Source organism: Clytia hemisphaerica, unplaced genomic scaffold (assembly GCF_902728285.1).
Source record: "Clytia hemisphaerica strain Z4C2 unplaced genomic scaffold, Clytia hemisphaerica genome assembly, whole genome shotgun sequence".
Lineage (NCBI taxonomy): Eukaryota > Metazoa > Cnidaria > Hydrozoa > Leptothecata > Clytiidae > Clytia > Clytia hemisphaerica.
The window spans coordinates 279,484-295,588 of NW_027104594.1; the positions used below are offsets into that span (position 1 = coordinate 279,484).

The 16,105-nt window shown below is 35.8% G+C and overlaps 1 protein-coding gene across 2 annotated transcripts in view; it reads left to right on the plus strand.

Moving 5' to 3' along the window:
• Positions 1 to 15,639, plus strand: part of LOC136823983 (E3 ubiquitin-protein ligase RNF216-like) — a 37,022-nt gene extending 21,383 nt beyond the window's left edge. Inside the window, exons 4-20 of one of the 2 annotated variants that reach the window (XM_067080139.1) lie at positions 2,863 to 2,923; positions 3,642 to 3,749; positions 4,118 to 4,226; positions 4,661 to 4,797; positions 5,091 to 5,141; positions 6,566 to 6,637; positions 7,136 to 7,250; positions 7,805 to 7,904; positions 8,402 to 8,483; positions 9,558 to 9,658; positions 10,322 to 10,403; positions 10,552 to 10,602; positions 10,754 to 10,802; positions 11,664 to 11,704; positions 13,184 to 13,256; positions 13,957 to 14,141; positions 14,471 to 15,639. In XM_067080139.1, coding sequence (XP_066936240.1) covers positions 2,863 to 2,923; positions 3,642 to 3,749; positions 4,118 to 4,226; positions 4,661 to 4,797; positions 5,091 to 5,141; positions 6,566 to 6,637; positions 7,136 to 7,250; positions 7,805 to 7,904; positions 8,402 to 8,483; positions 9,558 to 9,658; positions 10,322 to 10,403; positions 10,552 to 10,602; positions 10,754 to 10,802; positions 11,664 to 11,704; positions 13,184 to 13,256; positions 13,957 to 14,141; positions 14,471 to 14,917 — 1,864 coding nt within the window. In that variant the 3' untranslated portion in view covers positions 14,918 to 15,639. Of the gene's footprint in view, positions 1 to 2,862; positions 2,924 to 3,641; positions 3,750 to 4,117; positions 4,227 to 4,660; positions 4,798 to 5,090; positions 5,142 to 6,565; positions 6,638 to 7,135; positions 7,251 to 7,804; positions 7,905 to 8,401; positions 8,484 to 9,557; positions 9,659 to 10,321; positions 10,404 to 10,551; positions 10,603 to 10,753; positions 10,803 to 11,663; positions 11,705 to 13,183; positions 13,257 to 13,956; positions 14,151 to 14,470 lie in introns of both variants that reach the window. The other variant, XM_067080140.1, reaches the window with a different exon arrangement.
• The last annotated feature ends 466 nt before the right edge of the window (positions 15,640 to 16,105 follow it).

Here is a 16,105-nt window from a genome sequence, read left to right on the forward strand (position 1 = left end):
ACAGATATTTAAAAAAAGGTCCTCGTTTGGATGCTTTCGGTAGCGTACGATCGATAAAAATTATACTTTAATCTGAGAGATTTTAGCGACGCTGATTTAAGTTTTTTTCGCTAAAACTTTTGAGAATTTTTTAATGATTTTTTAATTGATTTTTGCTAAAGAATCAAGATTTTTTCGGACTCGCTATTATTTGCTAAAATTTGTCTCGCTAAAATTTCTTCGAATAAAGTATTTAGCAACTTTCTCGCGTAGTGAAACGATTTTATATACATAGATCAACGAAAAGTAAAAGGAAAATGTTCACTAACCCTCTGTAAGCTCATGTGCGTCTTCTCTTCAGCTGCAAACTTGATTTTGTTAAGATGAGAAATACAAAAAATTTTTTTGCAAAAACATCAATGTGCTAAAAATGTGCCCAAAAAAAGTTTGAGAAATGCAAGTCTCCACTGTTTTAAGCAAACAAAAATAATTATAAATACAATAGCAGAACAATTTTCTATTCTTTCAATGCTCTTTTATTTCTTTTCAAAATGTGACGAATATGTGTTAAATACTGTGTGTAGTTTACTGTAGCTAGTTTGTGTAGCAACCCAGCAGCTGGCACACAATGTTATTTCAACATTGTTTTAACGTCCAAGTACACGCTTTTTTTATAAGAATGGTGTAAATCCATTTCATCATGGATATCCTTAACTTTTTGGGGAAAATCATCCTAAAATATTCTTACAGCATTCTTAGGTTAGGATTCTAATTCAGACTAGATATAACATTTAGTACATACGTCTCAAAATTCCATGATTGTGATATTCTTACCATATTCTAAATTTTTTGGCCATTTTCATCATGGACATTCTTATAAAGTGTATTCTTATAAAAAAAGCGTGTACATTACGCTTTCTTGCTTAATTTTCCATTGTTCTCGTACAAGTTCGTTCTCTCTTTGTTTCAATTCCGGAAACTATACTATTAAGTAACCAGGGGGATATGAATAAAGTAGAGCTAAGGTGTGTAGCTTTGATTTGGACTTGTTTATATTTTGTTCTTGTATGTATTCTTTTTTTTAACTTTTAAGCTTTTTTTGCTGTTATTATTTAAGATAACAGCCTCAGACTTGTTTTTAATTTGCAACTCGCACTTTTAGTTTGCAACTCGCACTTTTAGTTTGCAACTCGCATTTTTAATTTGCAACTCGCACTTTTAATTTGCAACTCGCACTTTTAATTTGCAACTCGCACTTTTAATTTGCAACTCGCGAATTTTGTGCGTTAAAATGCAACTCGTAACTCGCAACTCGCGATTTTATTTTGTTAAAATGCAACTCGTAACTCGTAACTCGTAAAAAGTAACTCGCAACTCGTGGTTTTGAATGCAACTCGTAACTCGTAACTCGTAACTCGCAACTCGCATATGAAAAATCCTCGAATTTCTTGAGTCTATTTGCACATAAAACACATTATATCAGTACTCATGGTGTACTCCACTTTTTGGCAATCTTTTATTTTTCCATCTTAAGAATATTGTATTCCCTTGTATGTATTATATAAATAATCTCCTTTATTTTTTAACTTGATCACTGTTTTCAAAATATTATCCATTCCTGGTTTTATAAACATACTGTGTTTTTCAGATATCTAGCTGTGTTCTTTCTCAAAAACATTTTCTGCAAAAACAGAATACATGAATATACACCAAACAATCAGTTTTGAGCATGATCTGGGTGTCTGTTTTATCAAAATAAAAGGTTAAACCAAAGAAATATAAGAAATATAATACTAACTATATTTCCGTTTTATGAACGTTTTGTGTGATAAGATTGAAAAGAAGAAACTAGATGTGCGCAATTGCAGTTAGGGAATTTCCCAATGTATATATATGAATATCACCACAAACGATTATTACACGTTCAGCCTCTGGCTGTTCAAGCCGGGTCAAAAAAAAATTGGCCTACCGCCCTCCTTTCAATGCATGGGACCATTCAAAAAGTACGTACACTTGAGAGGGGGGGTACTCCCAAAAGCGTACGAGGGGGAGGGGCGGTCCTTGAGGAGAAGTACGTACGCTCGTAATTTTTCCTAAACTGTCTTTTTTGAGAGAAAAACGCAATATTTTCACATCAAAAAATGGTTTTTGATTGTTATTTTTCATTTCTCCTTTGGTATTTTTGTAGATTCTTTTAATTTTTAAAGACTTTGTTATAAATACGATTGGATACCTACATATTCTACTGTTACAAGAGTTACAAGATTCGACTTTGGTTAGGGGTGTACTAAAAAGCGTACGTACGCTGAAGGGGGGTACACATAAAGCGTACAAGGGGGAGGGGGAGTCGAAAATTTGCCATTTTCGAGCGTACATATATACTTTTTGAATGGTCCCCCGCTGAGAACTATGTTTGGAGTTTATAGGTAATGGGAACTGCAGACGTGCATGCGCTCATTAACGTCCCCCATGTTGAATGGGAAAAAGGTGACACCGCCCAAACAGGGCGGGTGCAAAATTTACGCCCAAAACGTTTGTTCCGAAAATTTTTTTTTGAAAAGAGATTTTTGAACCCCCTCAGAAAAATCCCAGATCCGCCTCTGCACAAAGTCCACCTTGTCTCTAATCATAAAAAACGAAATAAACTTAAAATTTGATTTCGGTAGTGGAATACGTCTCTTCATAAATTAATTTGAGTACAACGACTACCTTGTTTTGAAACCATTGCCAATGTGATTAAATCACTTGAGTCTTCAAGTGACACTTTTATAGATAGAGTTAACTTTTTATATGAGCGTATGTAAGATTCTTATGATTGTATGCTGAGATAACATTCTTAACCAGGCTGGTAAAAGTGAAGTTAAATGTGTTTTCATTTTTCAGCATCATTACACAATTACTTGAAGATCGGAACTATCCAAAAGAACAAAAGATTTCAAAACACGTAAGTACTTATAATTGGTCTATGAAAATCTGTCATGTATTCTGAAGCTGTTTTATAATAGCTCAAGCACTAAGGGAGTGGGGCAAGTTTACCTGGAAGGAATGGCACCAAACTTCTAAATCTATTGGAATAGCGAGTTTATGTATTCGAGATAAATCGAAAGAGACGGTATAAAGCAGAGTTGACATGTCACCAAAATCGCCGGCCACTTTCATAGTTCGTTCCCCCCACAAAAAAAGGGGGGATAGTTTAAGAAGGGGGGCTTACATATACATTGTAGATTATTTTCAAGCACAGGTTATGAAATTTGGTCTTAATGAAAGGAAGTGTCATTTAAGAAGGGGGGATCAGACCCCTTTCCGCACTATGCACTTTGCTCGACGACGGTAAAAATAGCAACAGCATACCACCGTCTGTTTAGCTGAGTAAAGGCGTCATAGAGCCTTACGTCAGCTATCGACTTTGTTTTGCGTCGACTTCTCTTAGCATCGCTCTCGATATCCTCCAATACATAAACTCGCTAATATCAATGTAACTCCTCCAAACATTTTGGCGTCCTGAAATCAGGATAGATATGCGCCCCTGCAATGACTTATGACACTACGTCAGTTTTACATCAGCGGATTGGTCGCTAATGACTTTTTTTGGTAGAGAAAGCTGGGGAAAAAGCTGCTTAGTAATTTGGTGAAGCAATTTCAATTAGTAATTATAATTTTAGGTCACGTCGTCAGTATCGTCAATGCCTGCGTCTTCCAGTACGATCAAGTCAGATCCTCTATTCTACTCCAAACAAGCCATTTACGAACTACAGAAAGATTTTCCGAAGGTAAACCAATCAGAATCATAGTTTTCTGCCTTAAAATTGTCCATAATTCAGCAAAGTTCGTGTCAGGTCTATTTTCTGACTGCGATAAAAAAATCCTTGCTTTGACCACTGTTAATTATCGTTTCTTTCAGTTTCTTTTGCTATTTTTATAAATCCTATCTCCAAAACGGTGATTTTGTCAAACGATCTTGTATAATTTTACTTGTACCCACGGAAGTTTTCTCGGTTTAGTAGATATGACGGTGAGAAATTCAGTTTTGAAAAATGGTAGATATTGGAGTGTAAAATTAAAATAGTTACCGGAAGCCAAAATAAGGTCCTGGAATCTTTCTTTTGAAACATTTTTTTCTTTGTGGTCATTTTCACAGCTCAAAACGAAAGTTCTCCGTATCATGTTTGCGAAACATAAAGGCCTGTACACACCAACTTACAAGGATATTTCTGCCATCTTGGAAGAGATCAAGGCCAAGAAGAAGAGTAAGTAAACTTTCTTACTTTAGGCAGAACAACTCTTTCATCATTTTGACGGCAATCAATAAAAAATGTCGGCAAGGATTACTTAATTTGACAAAAATACTTTGACTTTTCAAATATCTTTCACCATCTGACGGACCGAACCGTCATCTCGTCCATTAGCGAGTTTATGTATTTGAGGTAAATCGAAGGGGACAAATAATATAAAGCAAAGTTGACATGCCACCAAAATCGCCGTCCGCTTTGCTTGACGACGGTAAAAGCACCAAAATACCACCGTCTGTACGGGTGCAAGACAGAAATTAATTTCTTTTTCCCCCTATCCGTTCATTTGGCCCACATTTGAGAAAGATGTAAACTCCGGCATCCTGCGTATCAACATCCTTCACGAAATTTGATTCATGTTGTATATTCCTCATATTTTTTTTATTTCTCAGAAATTGAAGATACAGTGTTGGAGGGATTTTTGAAAGGAAGGCGTTCAATGTCTTATTCGTATGGGATGCAGGATTTGGACCCGCTACTGGCTAAAGAAATTGCCGAAATGAAAAGCGAACAAAAGCGTTCTGCTGAGGTAAATAAAATAGCAATTGGTTCAAAGAGTACACATAGATTTGTCGACCTTGGAGCATGCCAGATAGTCCAGTCTTCAAAAATAGTTTACAGCTTGAATCCCCAGGGTGTTCTTATATTTAGCAGGGTGTGAACGGGACCTTGAATTCGTCGAGAGCCTCCAAAAGAAACTCTCCAACCTTGAAAACCTTGTAAGAAGACCTTGTAAATTTTAACTTTTCTAAGAAAACCTTGAAAACAAAAAATCGTTTTTAGACAAATTATGTAAATATTTTTCTTTTCCACCATACACAGGCGGCGGATCATGAAGCAGCTGTTGCCATTAACAACCAACAATACGAAGAGGTATGAACTTCATTAATTCTCTCGTTCAAATAGAATAAAAGTCACCTCTTTTGCCAGAAAAATCCGCCGAATTAAGTTCCCGTCTAAAATCGTTTCTTTTGCCTTCCGCCTTCCCCCAAATATATGCTTTTTCAGGTCTTGAAACAGGTTCTTTCTTCAGCCAATTCGATTGACTTCCAAATTTGCCGTACACACCAACTTTACCAAATTTACAATTTCAATGTCAAAAGATCACAGCTTCATGGCAAATTTGTACATCGCTACGCCTGCCATTATGATTTCTGTTTTGTGATGCTTAGTCAGCAGTTTTCTGTCGGCGTTTGTAAAGCGAACGATTTTTTAACCAATCAAATTGCCGATCGGCATTGTTTTGCTTTAGCATTGGAAGGTCTTCTATTTTTCAAAATCTTTGGCAAAAGTGGCAAAATTGGAGCGAAAAGAACACAGGTCTTGTGGGAACAGTGTTTTGTATGGTTACGTATATGGAGGTAAGTTCCAAAAATGCCAAGAATGCCAGATTCACCACATCTTTTTTATTTGGCATTTATGGCACTCAAATTTTGCCACATTTGCCAAATTTTTGTCAATCGAATGCAAAATAATTGGCAATCAGGGCAAAAATGGCATATTTTGAAGTCAATCGAATTGGCTGCTTATTTGATAGCGTTTCCGCCAAATTAAATTCCCATCAAATTAAATGTTTTTTATAAAGCCATCTGCCAAATTCGACTTCACCGAAAAAACTTTTTTGACCATCTGCCTAATTAGATTCTTTAATACTTTAATATGAATTCTATTTTCGACCGGGCTTACCTTAAATTATTATGGTTAAAAAGAAAGAACTTGTAGAAACTGTTCGTTTATTTCCAAAGTAAAAAGCACGATATCTTGTATTTTTTCAACTCGCTGCGATTTTATTTCGCTTTACCAAGCTTTTTTTGGGGGTCCTCATCCTCGTTTTATGATTTTCAAGAGCTATGGACTTGAAACTTTGGTGAAAAATCATTTCTACCATGATAGGAATTCATAGAGAAAAATTTGGGTTGATGACGTCATCGTAAAGTTGTACATTTGACGTCAAACAAAAAAGTGAAAATAATACCCTCAACTGAAAAACTCCCCCCCCTGATAAATTATGGTTAAAAGAAATTGAAAGACAACCGTCGAAACGTTGCATACGTTTGACACAAATATACATTGACTTTTACGTTCACTGTTAAAAGAAATGATGTATTTTCAAAGGAAAATTATGTATTTTCAAAGGAAAATTATGTATTTTCAAAGGAAAATTATGTATTTTCAAAGGAAAATTATGTATTTTCAAAGGAAAATTTAGTGGAATTTCATCACTGAACTTAAATTCTGAAAAGATTCAATTCATTCCATCAGTTTTAGTAACTTATACTTTTTTCCTGCTATGATAGGATGGGCAAGCGATCGAATGCGGATGTTGTTTCATGGAATCGTCCTTCGATGACATGGTACAATGCAGTGAAGTGAGTGGAATAAAAATTTGTTAAAATTTCTTTCGTACTTGACACGTATTTCTTATCTTGTTGTGTTCGATCTTCAGTGTTAAAAGAAGTTGTTCCATCTCAGACGGATTTCTACCGAGTTTATGTATCGGAGGATATCGAGGGCGACGGTAAGTGAAATTGACGCAAAACAAAGTCGATGGTCGGTGTACGGCTCTATATCGCCTTTGCTCACCTAAACAGACGACGGTATCTTGGTGTTTATACCGTCGCCGAGCAAAGTGGACGGCGATTTTGACCCCATGTCAGCTTTGCTTTATACCGTCCCCCTCGATTTATCTCGAATACATAAACTCGCTTCTGTCTCAGCAGAGTACATGAACGATTCTCTATCTCAAAAATTCTGCATAATTCACCAAAATCTCAATAATATGTAATACTTTGTTATGTAGAATTTATTTTCCGTCCCGGACAAAAAAAACCTTGCTCTGTTTGATCACTGAATTTTCCATTTTGCAGGGTCATTTATTTTGTTCAGAATGTTTGAGGAGTTATTCGAAAGAAGCCGCTTTCGGCGGTGGTAAATGTAATCTGGTTTGCATGACTTCGGAATGCGGCGCTAGATTTATGTTGAGTAAGTTATTTTACATGTTTTTTTTACTAAGAACAAAGTATTTATGAGGTTTCGATGACGCAAATAGTAAAAACACGTTAAGAACATTTTCAGGCTTTGTGGTTTCTTGACACCTGTTTTCTTAGGAAATTACACAAATACTCACAAATTGTTTAAAATGAAAACAGGTTAAGAACACTTTCGGTTTAAACCTAAAAAAGTCAAGAACATCAAAAGCCTTTAAAGATATCTTGGATGTTCTTAAAAAACGCATATGTTCTGTCATTTTTGCTTTAGTTCTTTCTTATTGCAACTCGATTTGGATTTTACTTTATTATAGAAAATTCTCGTAAAAATAGAAAGTTCTCGTAACTCGTATATGATGAAAATACTCACTTTTTGTATTAGACGAAGAGAAAGACAATGAATGGCCATGAAAAAACGAGTCATTAGCTTACTTTCATGAATTCTTGATTGGAACACGATTCTCCCATACAGTATGCCAAATAAGCGAATACCTTAGACATTCAACTTTCAGTCCAATCGTTAAAATGACCACTTTGTGTCATTTGCAGGTCAATTACAAAAAGCATTACCAGCGGAACTGTTGACCAAGTTCCAAGAGTTGGAACAAAACGAAGCGTTGAAGTTGGCCAACATTGAAAACTTGTTTACGTGAGTTTGTTATGTTTTTTATAAAAAAGATAACAATTTTAGTTTATTTGCACATGAGTCAATTAGCTTGCTCATTAAACGGAGATCCTATATGACATTTATTTTTCATATGATATTTTCTGCTGGTTTTGAATTGTCCTAAATAAAGGGATAATCAGATTGTTTAAGATATTCGGTATGAAGAATCTTTTCATATTCCTGAGCAAAACTTCCAAAATCTTATTGTCTAACTCTTTTCCCAAGTTGCAAGTTACAATTTTTTGACTTTTAGCAAAAAACAATAGACTTTTAACGTAAGAACCGTATCAGAACCCATTTTTAGGGATTTGAAGTTGTGAAAAAAAGTTACACAGAAATATTTGCTGGTTTTACCCCAGGAACATTGGAGATTTCTGTAGGTCGAATATCTCAAACTATCTGATTCTCCTTTTAATATCTAAGTTCCCTCTCGATTTCCCTTTTGTTTTAACACAAAGGTTTGTCTACTTAACTTTTAGTTGTCCTCATTGTGACTTTGCGGCTGAAGTACCTGGGGACGGTGACAAAGTGTTTTCATGCCAAAATCCTACCTGTTTGAAGGTAAGCCCGTCTTGTCGTTTCTTCTCTGCCCATGGAGAATCATAGTCTTTGCATAGTTTTAGTCCTGCGTACACATTTGTAGTTCTGGGTACAGCGTCTAAAACGTATACTAACTTGTTTTTGGGAATGGTACCAAATTGAAATATGCCTTAAATTTAGGTAGACCACCCCTGAATTACCTAGAAACATCCGTTACAATCCTGGTATTTGGATTGGAAAGCAAATTACCACCCTAAAAACAAAACTTTTCTGCAAAAGAATAGAGAGGGTAGTACCAAAAATGTCCTGAGGTTATGAAAGTTTTTTGTTGCACATTGAGGTATTGTTATCGCAATTATTTCTCGTATCGGCTACTAATAATTTATTATTAAGGCAAGCTTTATTTCTAATCTACCCAATGTATATGAGTTGAAAATCAGAATTTCTTGAATTTGCAGCTTTAACGACCCTTCTAAGTTGTTTGTGACTCTTGCCAATTTGACCAGCCACCTATTAATGGTCCTTTAAACCTAGTAAACACCCCCTGGTCTGGATTTATCTTGGTTAGGGGAAAGACTAATCATTTCATTATACAACCGTGGTTGATGGCTGTGTGATCATATCGACTGTTAGCTTTAGTTTTGACTGGTCAATTTTTAATCCTGTGTGTAGTAGGGGTGAGGGCATTTTTTTACGGTGAGCAAGTTTATGTTAATAACTCCTAAAGTAATACACGTCTTTTTTTTTAAGAAACACACTTTTAAGAAACATGAGGCTCAGAATGCCTAAAAACTAAGAAACATCTAAGAAACATGCTGAGGCTGAGAATGAGAAAATAACAATTTTTAATTCGGTTTTTTATAAGAACCTTCCAATCAAGGCTAATTATGTCAAAAAGTTTAGAAACATGCAAGAAACATTTAAGGCTCAAAAGGCCGATTTCTTAGGAAACATTGAGGCTGCTTGGTAAAACTAGTTTCTTAAAAAAAAAGACGTGTAAAGTTTTGGACATAACTCTCTGTATGTAAAGATTTTGTTATGTGTAAAAAGACCAATTAGGCCAAAAGTGTTTTCATTTTCTTTCTATCATTAAAGGAGACGTGCATGCATTGCAAAGAGCCGTGGGACGACGAACATTTCGGCGTACCCTGCAAAGAGATGGAAAAGAAAGACGTCACCAACCTCAGAAAAACATAGTTCGTCTTTTTTGTCTTTGCTTTTTTTATGAGGAATTCGAAGTAAAGGAAAATTGGTTTGATTAAAATGCTGAAATCTGCTCTGCGAGCGTCATTGTAGTATTTTAATATATGGGGTGCCTAGTGTGGAATGTATTAGTCTTTTTCTGTGTTTTTCAAAAACTTTGTAAAACCTTTCCCACCCCCCCCCCAAAAAAAAAAAAAGAAAAAATAGAGGTTGAAAGTTGAGGGGAATGTCATGAGATTTAAAAAGATAGTCAGACTTTGCTAGAATTGTGCACACTTGGTCCTTGGATTAATACTTGATAGTATCTTTTTCAATTTTTAAAGATTTTGATTTTTGACCTGGATACTGAGTTCCACTGCAGCCCTGCGTACGTTCGACTATAAATAAAGGGAAGAGCTCCAAAGATAGAGTGGTCACCATTGATAACTATATTTCGTATTTTTAATGTGCGAGTTACGAGTTGGCTATGCGAATTACTATTAAACGTTACGAGTTACGAATTTCACACTAAGAAGATGAAAGCACCAGTTGCAATTCAAAAGCGCGAATTTCAAATCTAAAAATTTGATTTAATAGTAACTCGCAACTCACATACCCAACTCGTAACTCGCATTTTATCAACTTGCTCATTTTTATAACGTTCAATTATTTTTCAGCGAAGAGAAGATGACTGAAGCAAAGATTCGAAAGTGTTGGCAATGCAAAAATAGTTTCCTTAAGGAAAGCGGCTGCAACAAGGTTATTTTGATTTATATACCCTGAAAATTTCCCAAAAAGAATAAGAATATCTTTCTATGATGTAATTGAAAAACACCTTTCTTATAAAAAGCGTGTAATGGTCCTTTTTGGTAACCTTAGTATTACTATAATTTGTTTCTTCTTTTAGATCACTTGCAAGTGTGGTGCCAAAATGTGTTACATCTGCAGAAAGCCCAAGGTTTCATTTATTGACTGCTTTGAATCGTTTCATATCATTCCAAGTTGGATAAGAAGTTATTTCGGTGATAGTAGAAGAAAGTATTTTAGATTTTTCAATGCCGATTTGTATTTTTGGTGTTTGTATTTTATTTTTCTTTCGATTTTTTCAGATTGATTACAGCCATTTTTGTCAGCACGCACGAGATCCTGGAAAACCATGTAAGTCTTCTTGTCGTAGCTGTAGTTTGATAATATTGAGGGAATTTTTGTTTACAATATGACCTTTTTTGCCCTAAAAAGACCAATTTTAGTGGTGAATTTTCAAATCCTGAGAATATTCGTGTTTTGCGGAATTGAATCTCGTCGACTTTCAAAAAAAATTTCTTCCCTTTAAGGTAGCTGTTTTTTGATAGAAATTGAAATTTTAGTTAAAGGTCTTTCCCATAGTCCGTACAATATAATCGTACCCCAAAGCTCCCGGACTGTCCGGGGTTACTGATTTTGAACAAGAGCCTTGCAGTACTCTCCCAGGGGCGTAATACTTACTTACTAGTAATTACTGAAAAGTCTGAAAGTAATGAAACCGAGCAATTGTGAGAAAATTGCGGGAATTAGTTTGAAAACTTTTTTTTCACATTAATGATGTTCTAAGATCAAAGAAACACTCGTGTGAGAATGATAATTATAGCAAAATTATTGAAGAACTTTATTTTTTACTTTGTTTTCTTCATTTCCTATCTGAATTTTTTCTTTTTAATAATGTTCCACTCCTGTCTGTCTTGTTAAGAAGCACAAAACCGCTATCTAATTCAAATTCTATCAAAATTTATAGCCTTCTTTGTCTGCGCTGCGAATTATTTTGAGACAGACTTTGGTGGTTTAAGTTTTGAACACGTGCAACGTTCATCGCTATATGAAAGCAATTGAGTGTTCAAATCTATTCCGTCTTAGGTTTGTGTTTTGAAACTTAGGTAATCAGGCACGAAGTTCATTTTATGTATTTCATAAGCACATCATTACCGTTTTAAAAGCACTGCCAGTGATATTTATGCTTTTTTGCAAATTTGTTTTTATTCTTAGGTACGGTGTGCAAGCAGTGCAGTCTGTGGACGGACCCTAAGGTGAGTGGATATCGAACATTTTTTACTATAATACTGAAAGTTTTGAAACTGACAGTTTTCCTTTGTAAAGCAATAGTCGAAAGTTTATGAAATTATCATTGGGCCTATTTGTTTCACTTACTATAAATCATAGTTTCTAGAGGGGTCAAGACCCCCCCCCCCTTAAGTGCTAACCCCCCCTTAGGAAATTCATATAAAATTTCACACCCACACCCCCCCCCCCTTAGAAAATCAGTATAAATGAAAAATTGAAATTTTGCATAATTCAAGGAAGATCTCCCCTTATCTAAGAAGACCCCCCCCCTAGGTAAGAAGACCCCCCCTTAACTGGCCACCCCCCTTAGGAAAGTCATACTTTTAACACCCTCTTGCTTTTGGTTCATCAAAACCCAAGACCCCCCCCCCTGAATGTAGGGGGGTAGAAACTATGTAAATGCTGTAGATGCTATCTGCTAAAAATGCTATGAAATTCCATGAAAAATTTGAAAATTATAGCAAATACTGCAAGTTTAGTTGTCTGCCATCTTGATAATCCCTGGTTGTACTTTGAAATTTAAAAAGTAGCTTTGGATCCATTGTTTATTCTCAGCTGTGTGGCCACTTTTCCGCCATTATGAAAGTAACTGCTATTTTGATTCAGATATAAACCTGTGCGTGGAGCAAGTTACAGTTTCAGCTCTTCACTTCTTTAATTTAATTGGTTCAAAATCGGCAAATCAGGCTAATAAAATATCATCCAGTCTGATTTTAGATGCAATTTTTACTGTGAAGAAATTGCAATTTTGCTTTGCTTGCAGAAGGTTGAAGTTTTTAGTATTTTTGCTGATAGAGAGTTTGCAAGTTTATTTACAAGAAGTGCAACAGATTTGGACAGAAAAAATTGAAATTAGAGCACTTACAGTAAATGTAGCAAAAATAGTGATGAAACAAATAGGCCCATTATATCATTAGAAGATTGTTTCATTACATACATTCACGAAGAGTTAATGTGATCATCGAGAAGGCAGAAAGGGCTTCAATTACAAGAATCAATTTTTTCAATCTTCTAATCTCGAATTATTATCCAGTATGACTGAAAAACCTCAGTAATTCTAACAAAGCTAATAGAAATTTTTTTTAGAAAACAGCTTGAAATTCTTGTAAGAATGCATAAGACTTTTTCTCTAACTTGAGAAATATCCTTTGTCACTTGTCGAAAAGTTGTCAATTTTTACCTTATATGTATGACAAGGATTTTATGCACCTCAAAGCCTTGTAAGGTTAAAGAGAGTCAACTACATTTGAGTCTCTCTAATTCGATCTTCAAGGGACCCTAGAGTTTTCTTCGAATAATAGAAAGATTCGGATTACGGAGAGTATTTTGTATCACTATCCAGCGCTGAGGCGACCAATGATTTAGTTCGAATTACAGAGAGGTTCAAATGATAGAGGTTCGAATTAGAGAGAGTTCACTGTATGTCTTATTTTGTTTGTCTACAGGAAGATGACGATCGTGCTGTGAAAGAAATCCAGAAACAAGCGGAAGAAGAAAAAAGAAAACTTGAGGGCGATTGTTAGTATTTTTTTCAATATTAAGTTTGCGCTAGTTTGTTTTTCCCGCTTTATTTAAAAAAATGATGAAATGGTCTAAAAAATAACACGGCAGGCATGTTAAAAGTAAAAGTTACATTTTTGAAATAGGCCATTATGGCATAGTGTCCCCCCCCCCCCGGATTCAGGGGGAATGGGTTTTGAGGTCAAAAGGACGTGTAGGGGGGGAAAGAATTTTTTTTGAAGCCAGGGTGGGGGAAAACAAGGGGGGAGAATGGAAAATTTTCATTATAGGCGTGGGGGGGGGGGACTCACCAAAATCAATTCAAAATTGAAAAACATCTGGTTTTATGAAATGATGTTGTGATCAAGAATATCAAGACCATAGACGGTTTATATTCATCAAATTACAGCTTTTTATGCTTGAGGGGGGGACAGAGAAATTTTTGGAGTCAGGGTGGGGAAAGATGAGGGAGGGGATGGAAAATTCTCATTCTAGGCATGGGAGGGGAAGAGACCCTTAAGAAAACTATGCCATTTTGGCATGGCCTAGAGCAGATCCTAAAGGAAAGTATTTTTAACGAGAATAAACTTTCGCGAATAAGCTTTTCACAATTTTCTGTCCTCAAAGTTCCCGTGTTCATATTCCTATCTTTAATGAATTTAGTTTGACGTTTTAAGTAAAAGCTTTCACTTCAATAATTTGTTTTTTCAACTTCCAGCCGCTACTGACAATCATATCGGGCCGAAGATCGACGTACCGGCCGCCCCGAAAGTCCGTGTCAACCACAACAGACACGATCATCGGCATGGGCACGGGGGACACCGACAACGACATCGCCACGATCATCACAGACATCATCATCATCGCCATGCACAAAATATTGGCGATGATCACGAACTACAGGTACCCTAGGTAAATCGCACGATATGAACGTTGTCTTGCCAACAACCAAAGTTTTCTTCTATTTCCAAAGAACAACTCATGCAGTGAAATGCTATGAAAAATGCTAAATTTGATTTTTCGATCCATGTCTTCTTTGGCACGAGAGGAAAACTTTGTTGGAATTACTTCTTGTTTTAACATGGTTTGTCTAGCTTTAAAAATAGTTCTGATTTAAAAAAAGCTTAACGAAAGATTACCAGAAGTTTCATTTTATTTTGTTAAAATCTAGTTAAAGATAACAATTTTACAAACATTCTACCTTGCACTTTTCTTTTTCTCTTTTGTTTCAGCGTATTCGCAACGACATTGACGCTTTGGATGAATTTTTGTTAGAACAGCCAAACGCTGTACAAAATAACAACAACTTCTTTAACATGAATCAACAACCAGCTATACCTCGTAACCAAGGTAACCAAGCCTTACCTTACATGAATAACTACCACAATAACAATAATTTACGATTGATAGGAAATCATCAGCCAAACGTTCTACCTTTACAAAGGCCATTACCGTTACCGAATTTCAACGTTGTTCCACCAGCTCAACAATATAACTACCAACCTAACAACCTAATGAATCAGAATCTACCACCTGCAGTAGCACTGCAACCTCTTCCAGGACTACAACCTCTTCCAGGGCTACAGCCCCGGAATCATCTTTACCCCGTCCAACAACAGCAGGGCGGTGTACAACAAAACTATAACGCCTTTCATGACGAACTGGTGAACTGGTTTTGAGCAGGAATTATAATGGCTGTTTGACCACGAAATATTGTACTTACCTTTAAGTTTGATAAATGATTGATGTCACATCAGCTTTGGTGGTTAATTTTACCTCCCATGGACTGAACAGCTTCACGAGCTTGAAATTAATTGGTGCTATAGTCACATAGTCACATAGAATAAAAACTGTGCCAGAATCATCAACTTGATAATTTGGTAGAATATAGAACTACTTGGGCAATTCAATTACTGGATATTTTTAAGATGGTGTGTCTGCTAATCAACTGTAGATAGCCCAACAATTTATTTGTTACTTGTTGTCGATCACTTCGGCAAAAATCTCGTTACATCTCGTTACATTTTTCTTATGTTGTGGATATTTTACTTGCTTTGTTGGTTGCAAGTTGTTTTCAATCACATGGGACAGTTGACTAAGTTAAAATGATGGACACTTTACTTTAAAAAAGTTGGTTGAAAAGTGAGATCTAATTCCTTGATTGCTCTTTGGAAGTGTGTTTGATAGAATCTGCACAATTTTAGATTCGCTGAACTGACGTGGTGAGGAAATGACCATTCAAGGACCATGTCGATGAGTTCCCTCTTTTTGCAAAAGAAAAGTCTTCCCCATGCTGTATTCATGATGCACCACTGGAGAGACTTCTGAGAACTTTTAAAATTTTCACCCAATACATCACTTAAACAATAGAAAAGGTGACGTATAAGGTGGAACAAAAACATAATAAACCAGCTGCGCTGGAAGCTCCGGCTTAAGAGATTAAAAGATGTGAAGAATGAGTTTGTTGAGTTGTGTTAGAATGTTGCCCACAAACTAATAATCAGAAAGCAAAGTAATAATTTTATTTTAGAGCGAGTATGGGAAATAATCTTAACGAATAAATAAACCAGCTGGAAGTTTAGCTCTTCTAAGTGATTACACATGCACTTTCTTGCCTCAAGAACCAACCCCACCCCCGCCCACTCATCCTCCACTAAAAAATTGGAGTTAAAGGAGATAAACATTTAGAAGTCAATATTTCCAAGTTTTTATAAATTTATTTTTTTCTAAACTTGCCAATAGCGAAGCTATGATGCGCCGTTGATTTGATTGTCCGGAATTTTGGGGAGAAAAATAGCCTAAATTAGCTTTTAGCTAGGTAAGCGTTATTTTTTCTGTTGGGATAATCCTTGGTGGAGGAGAGTAGG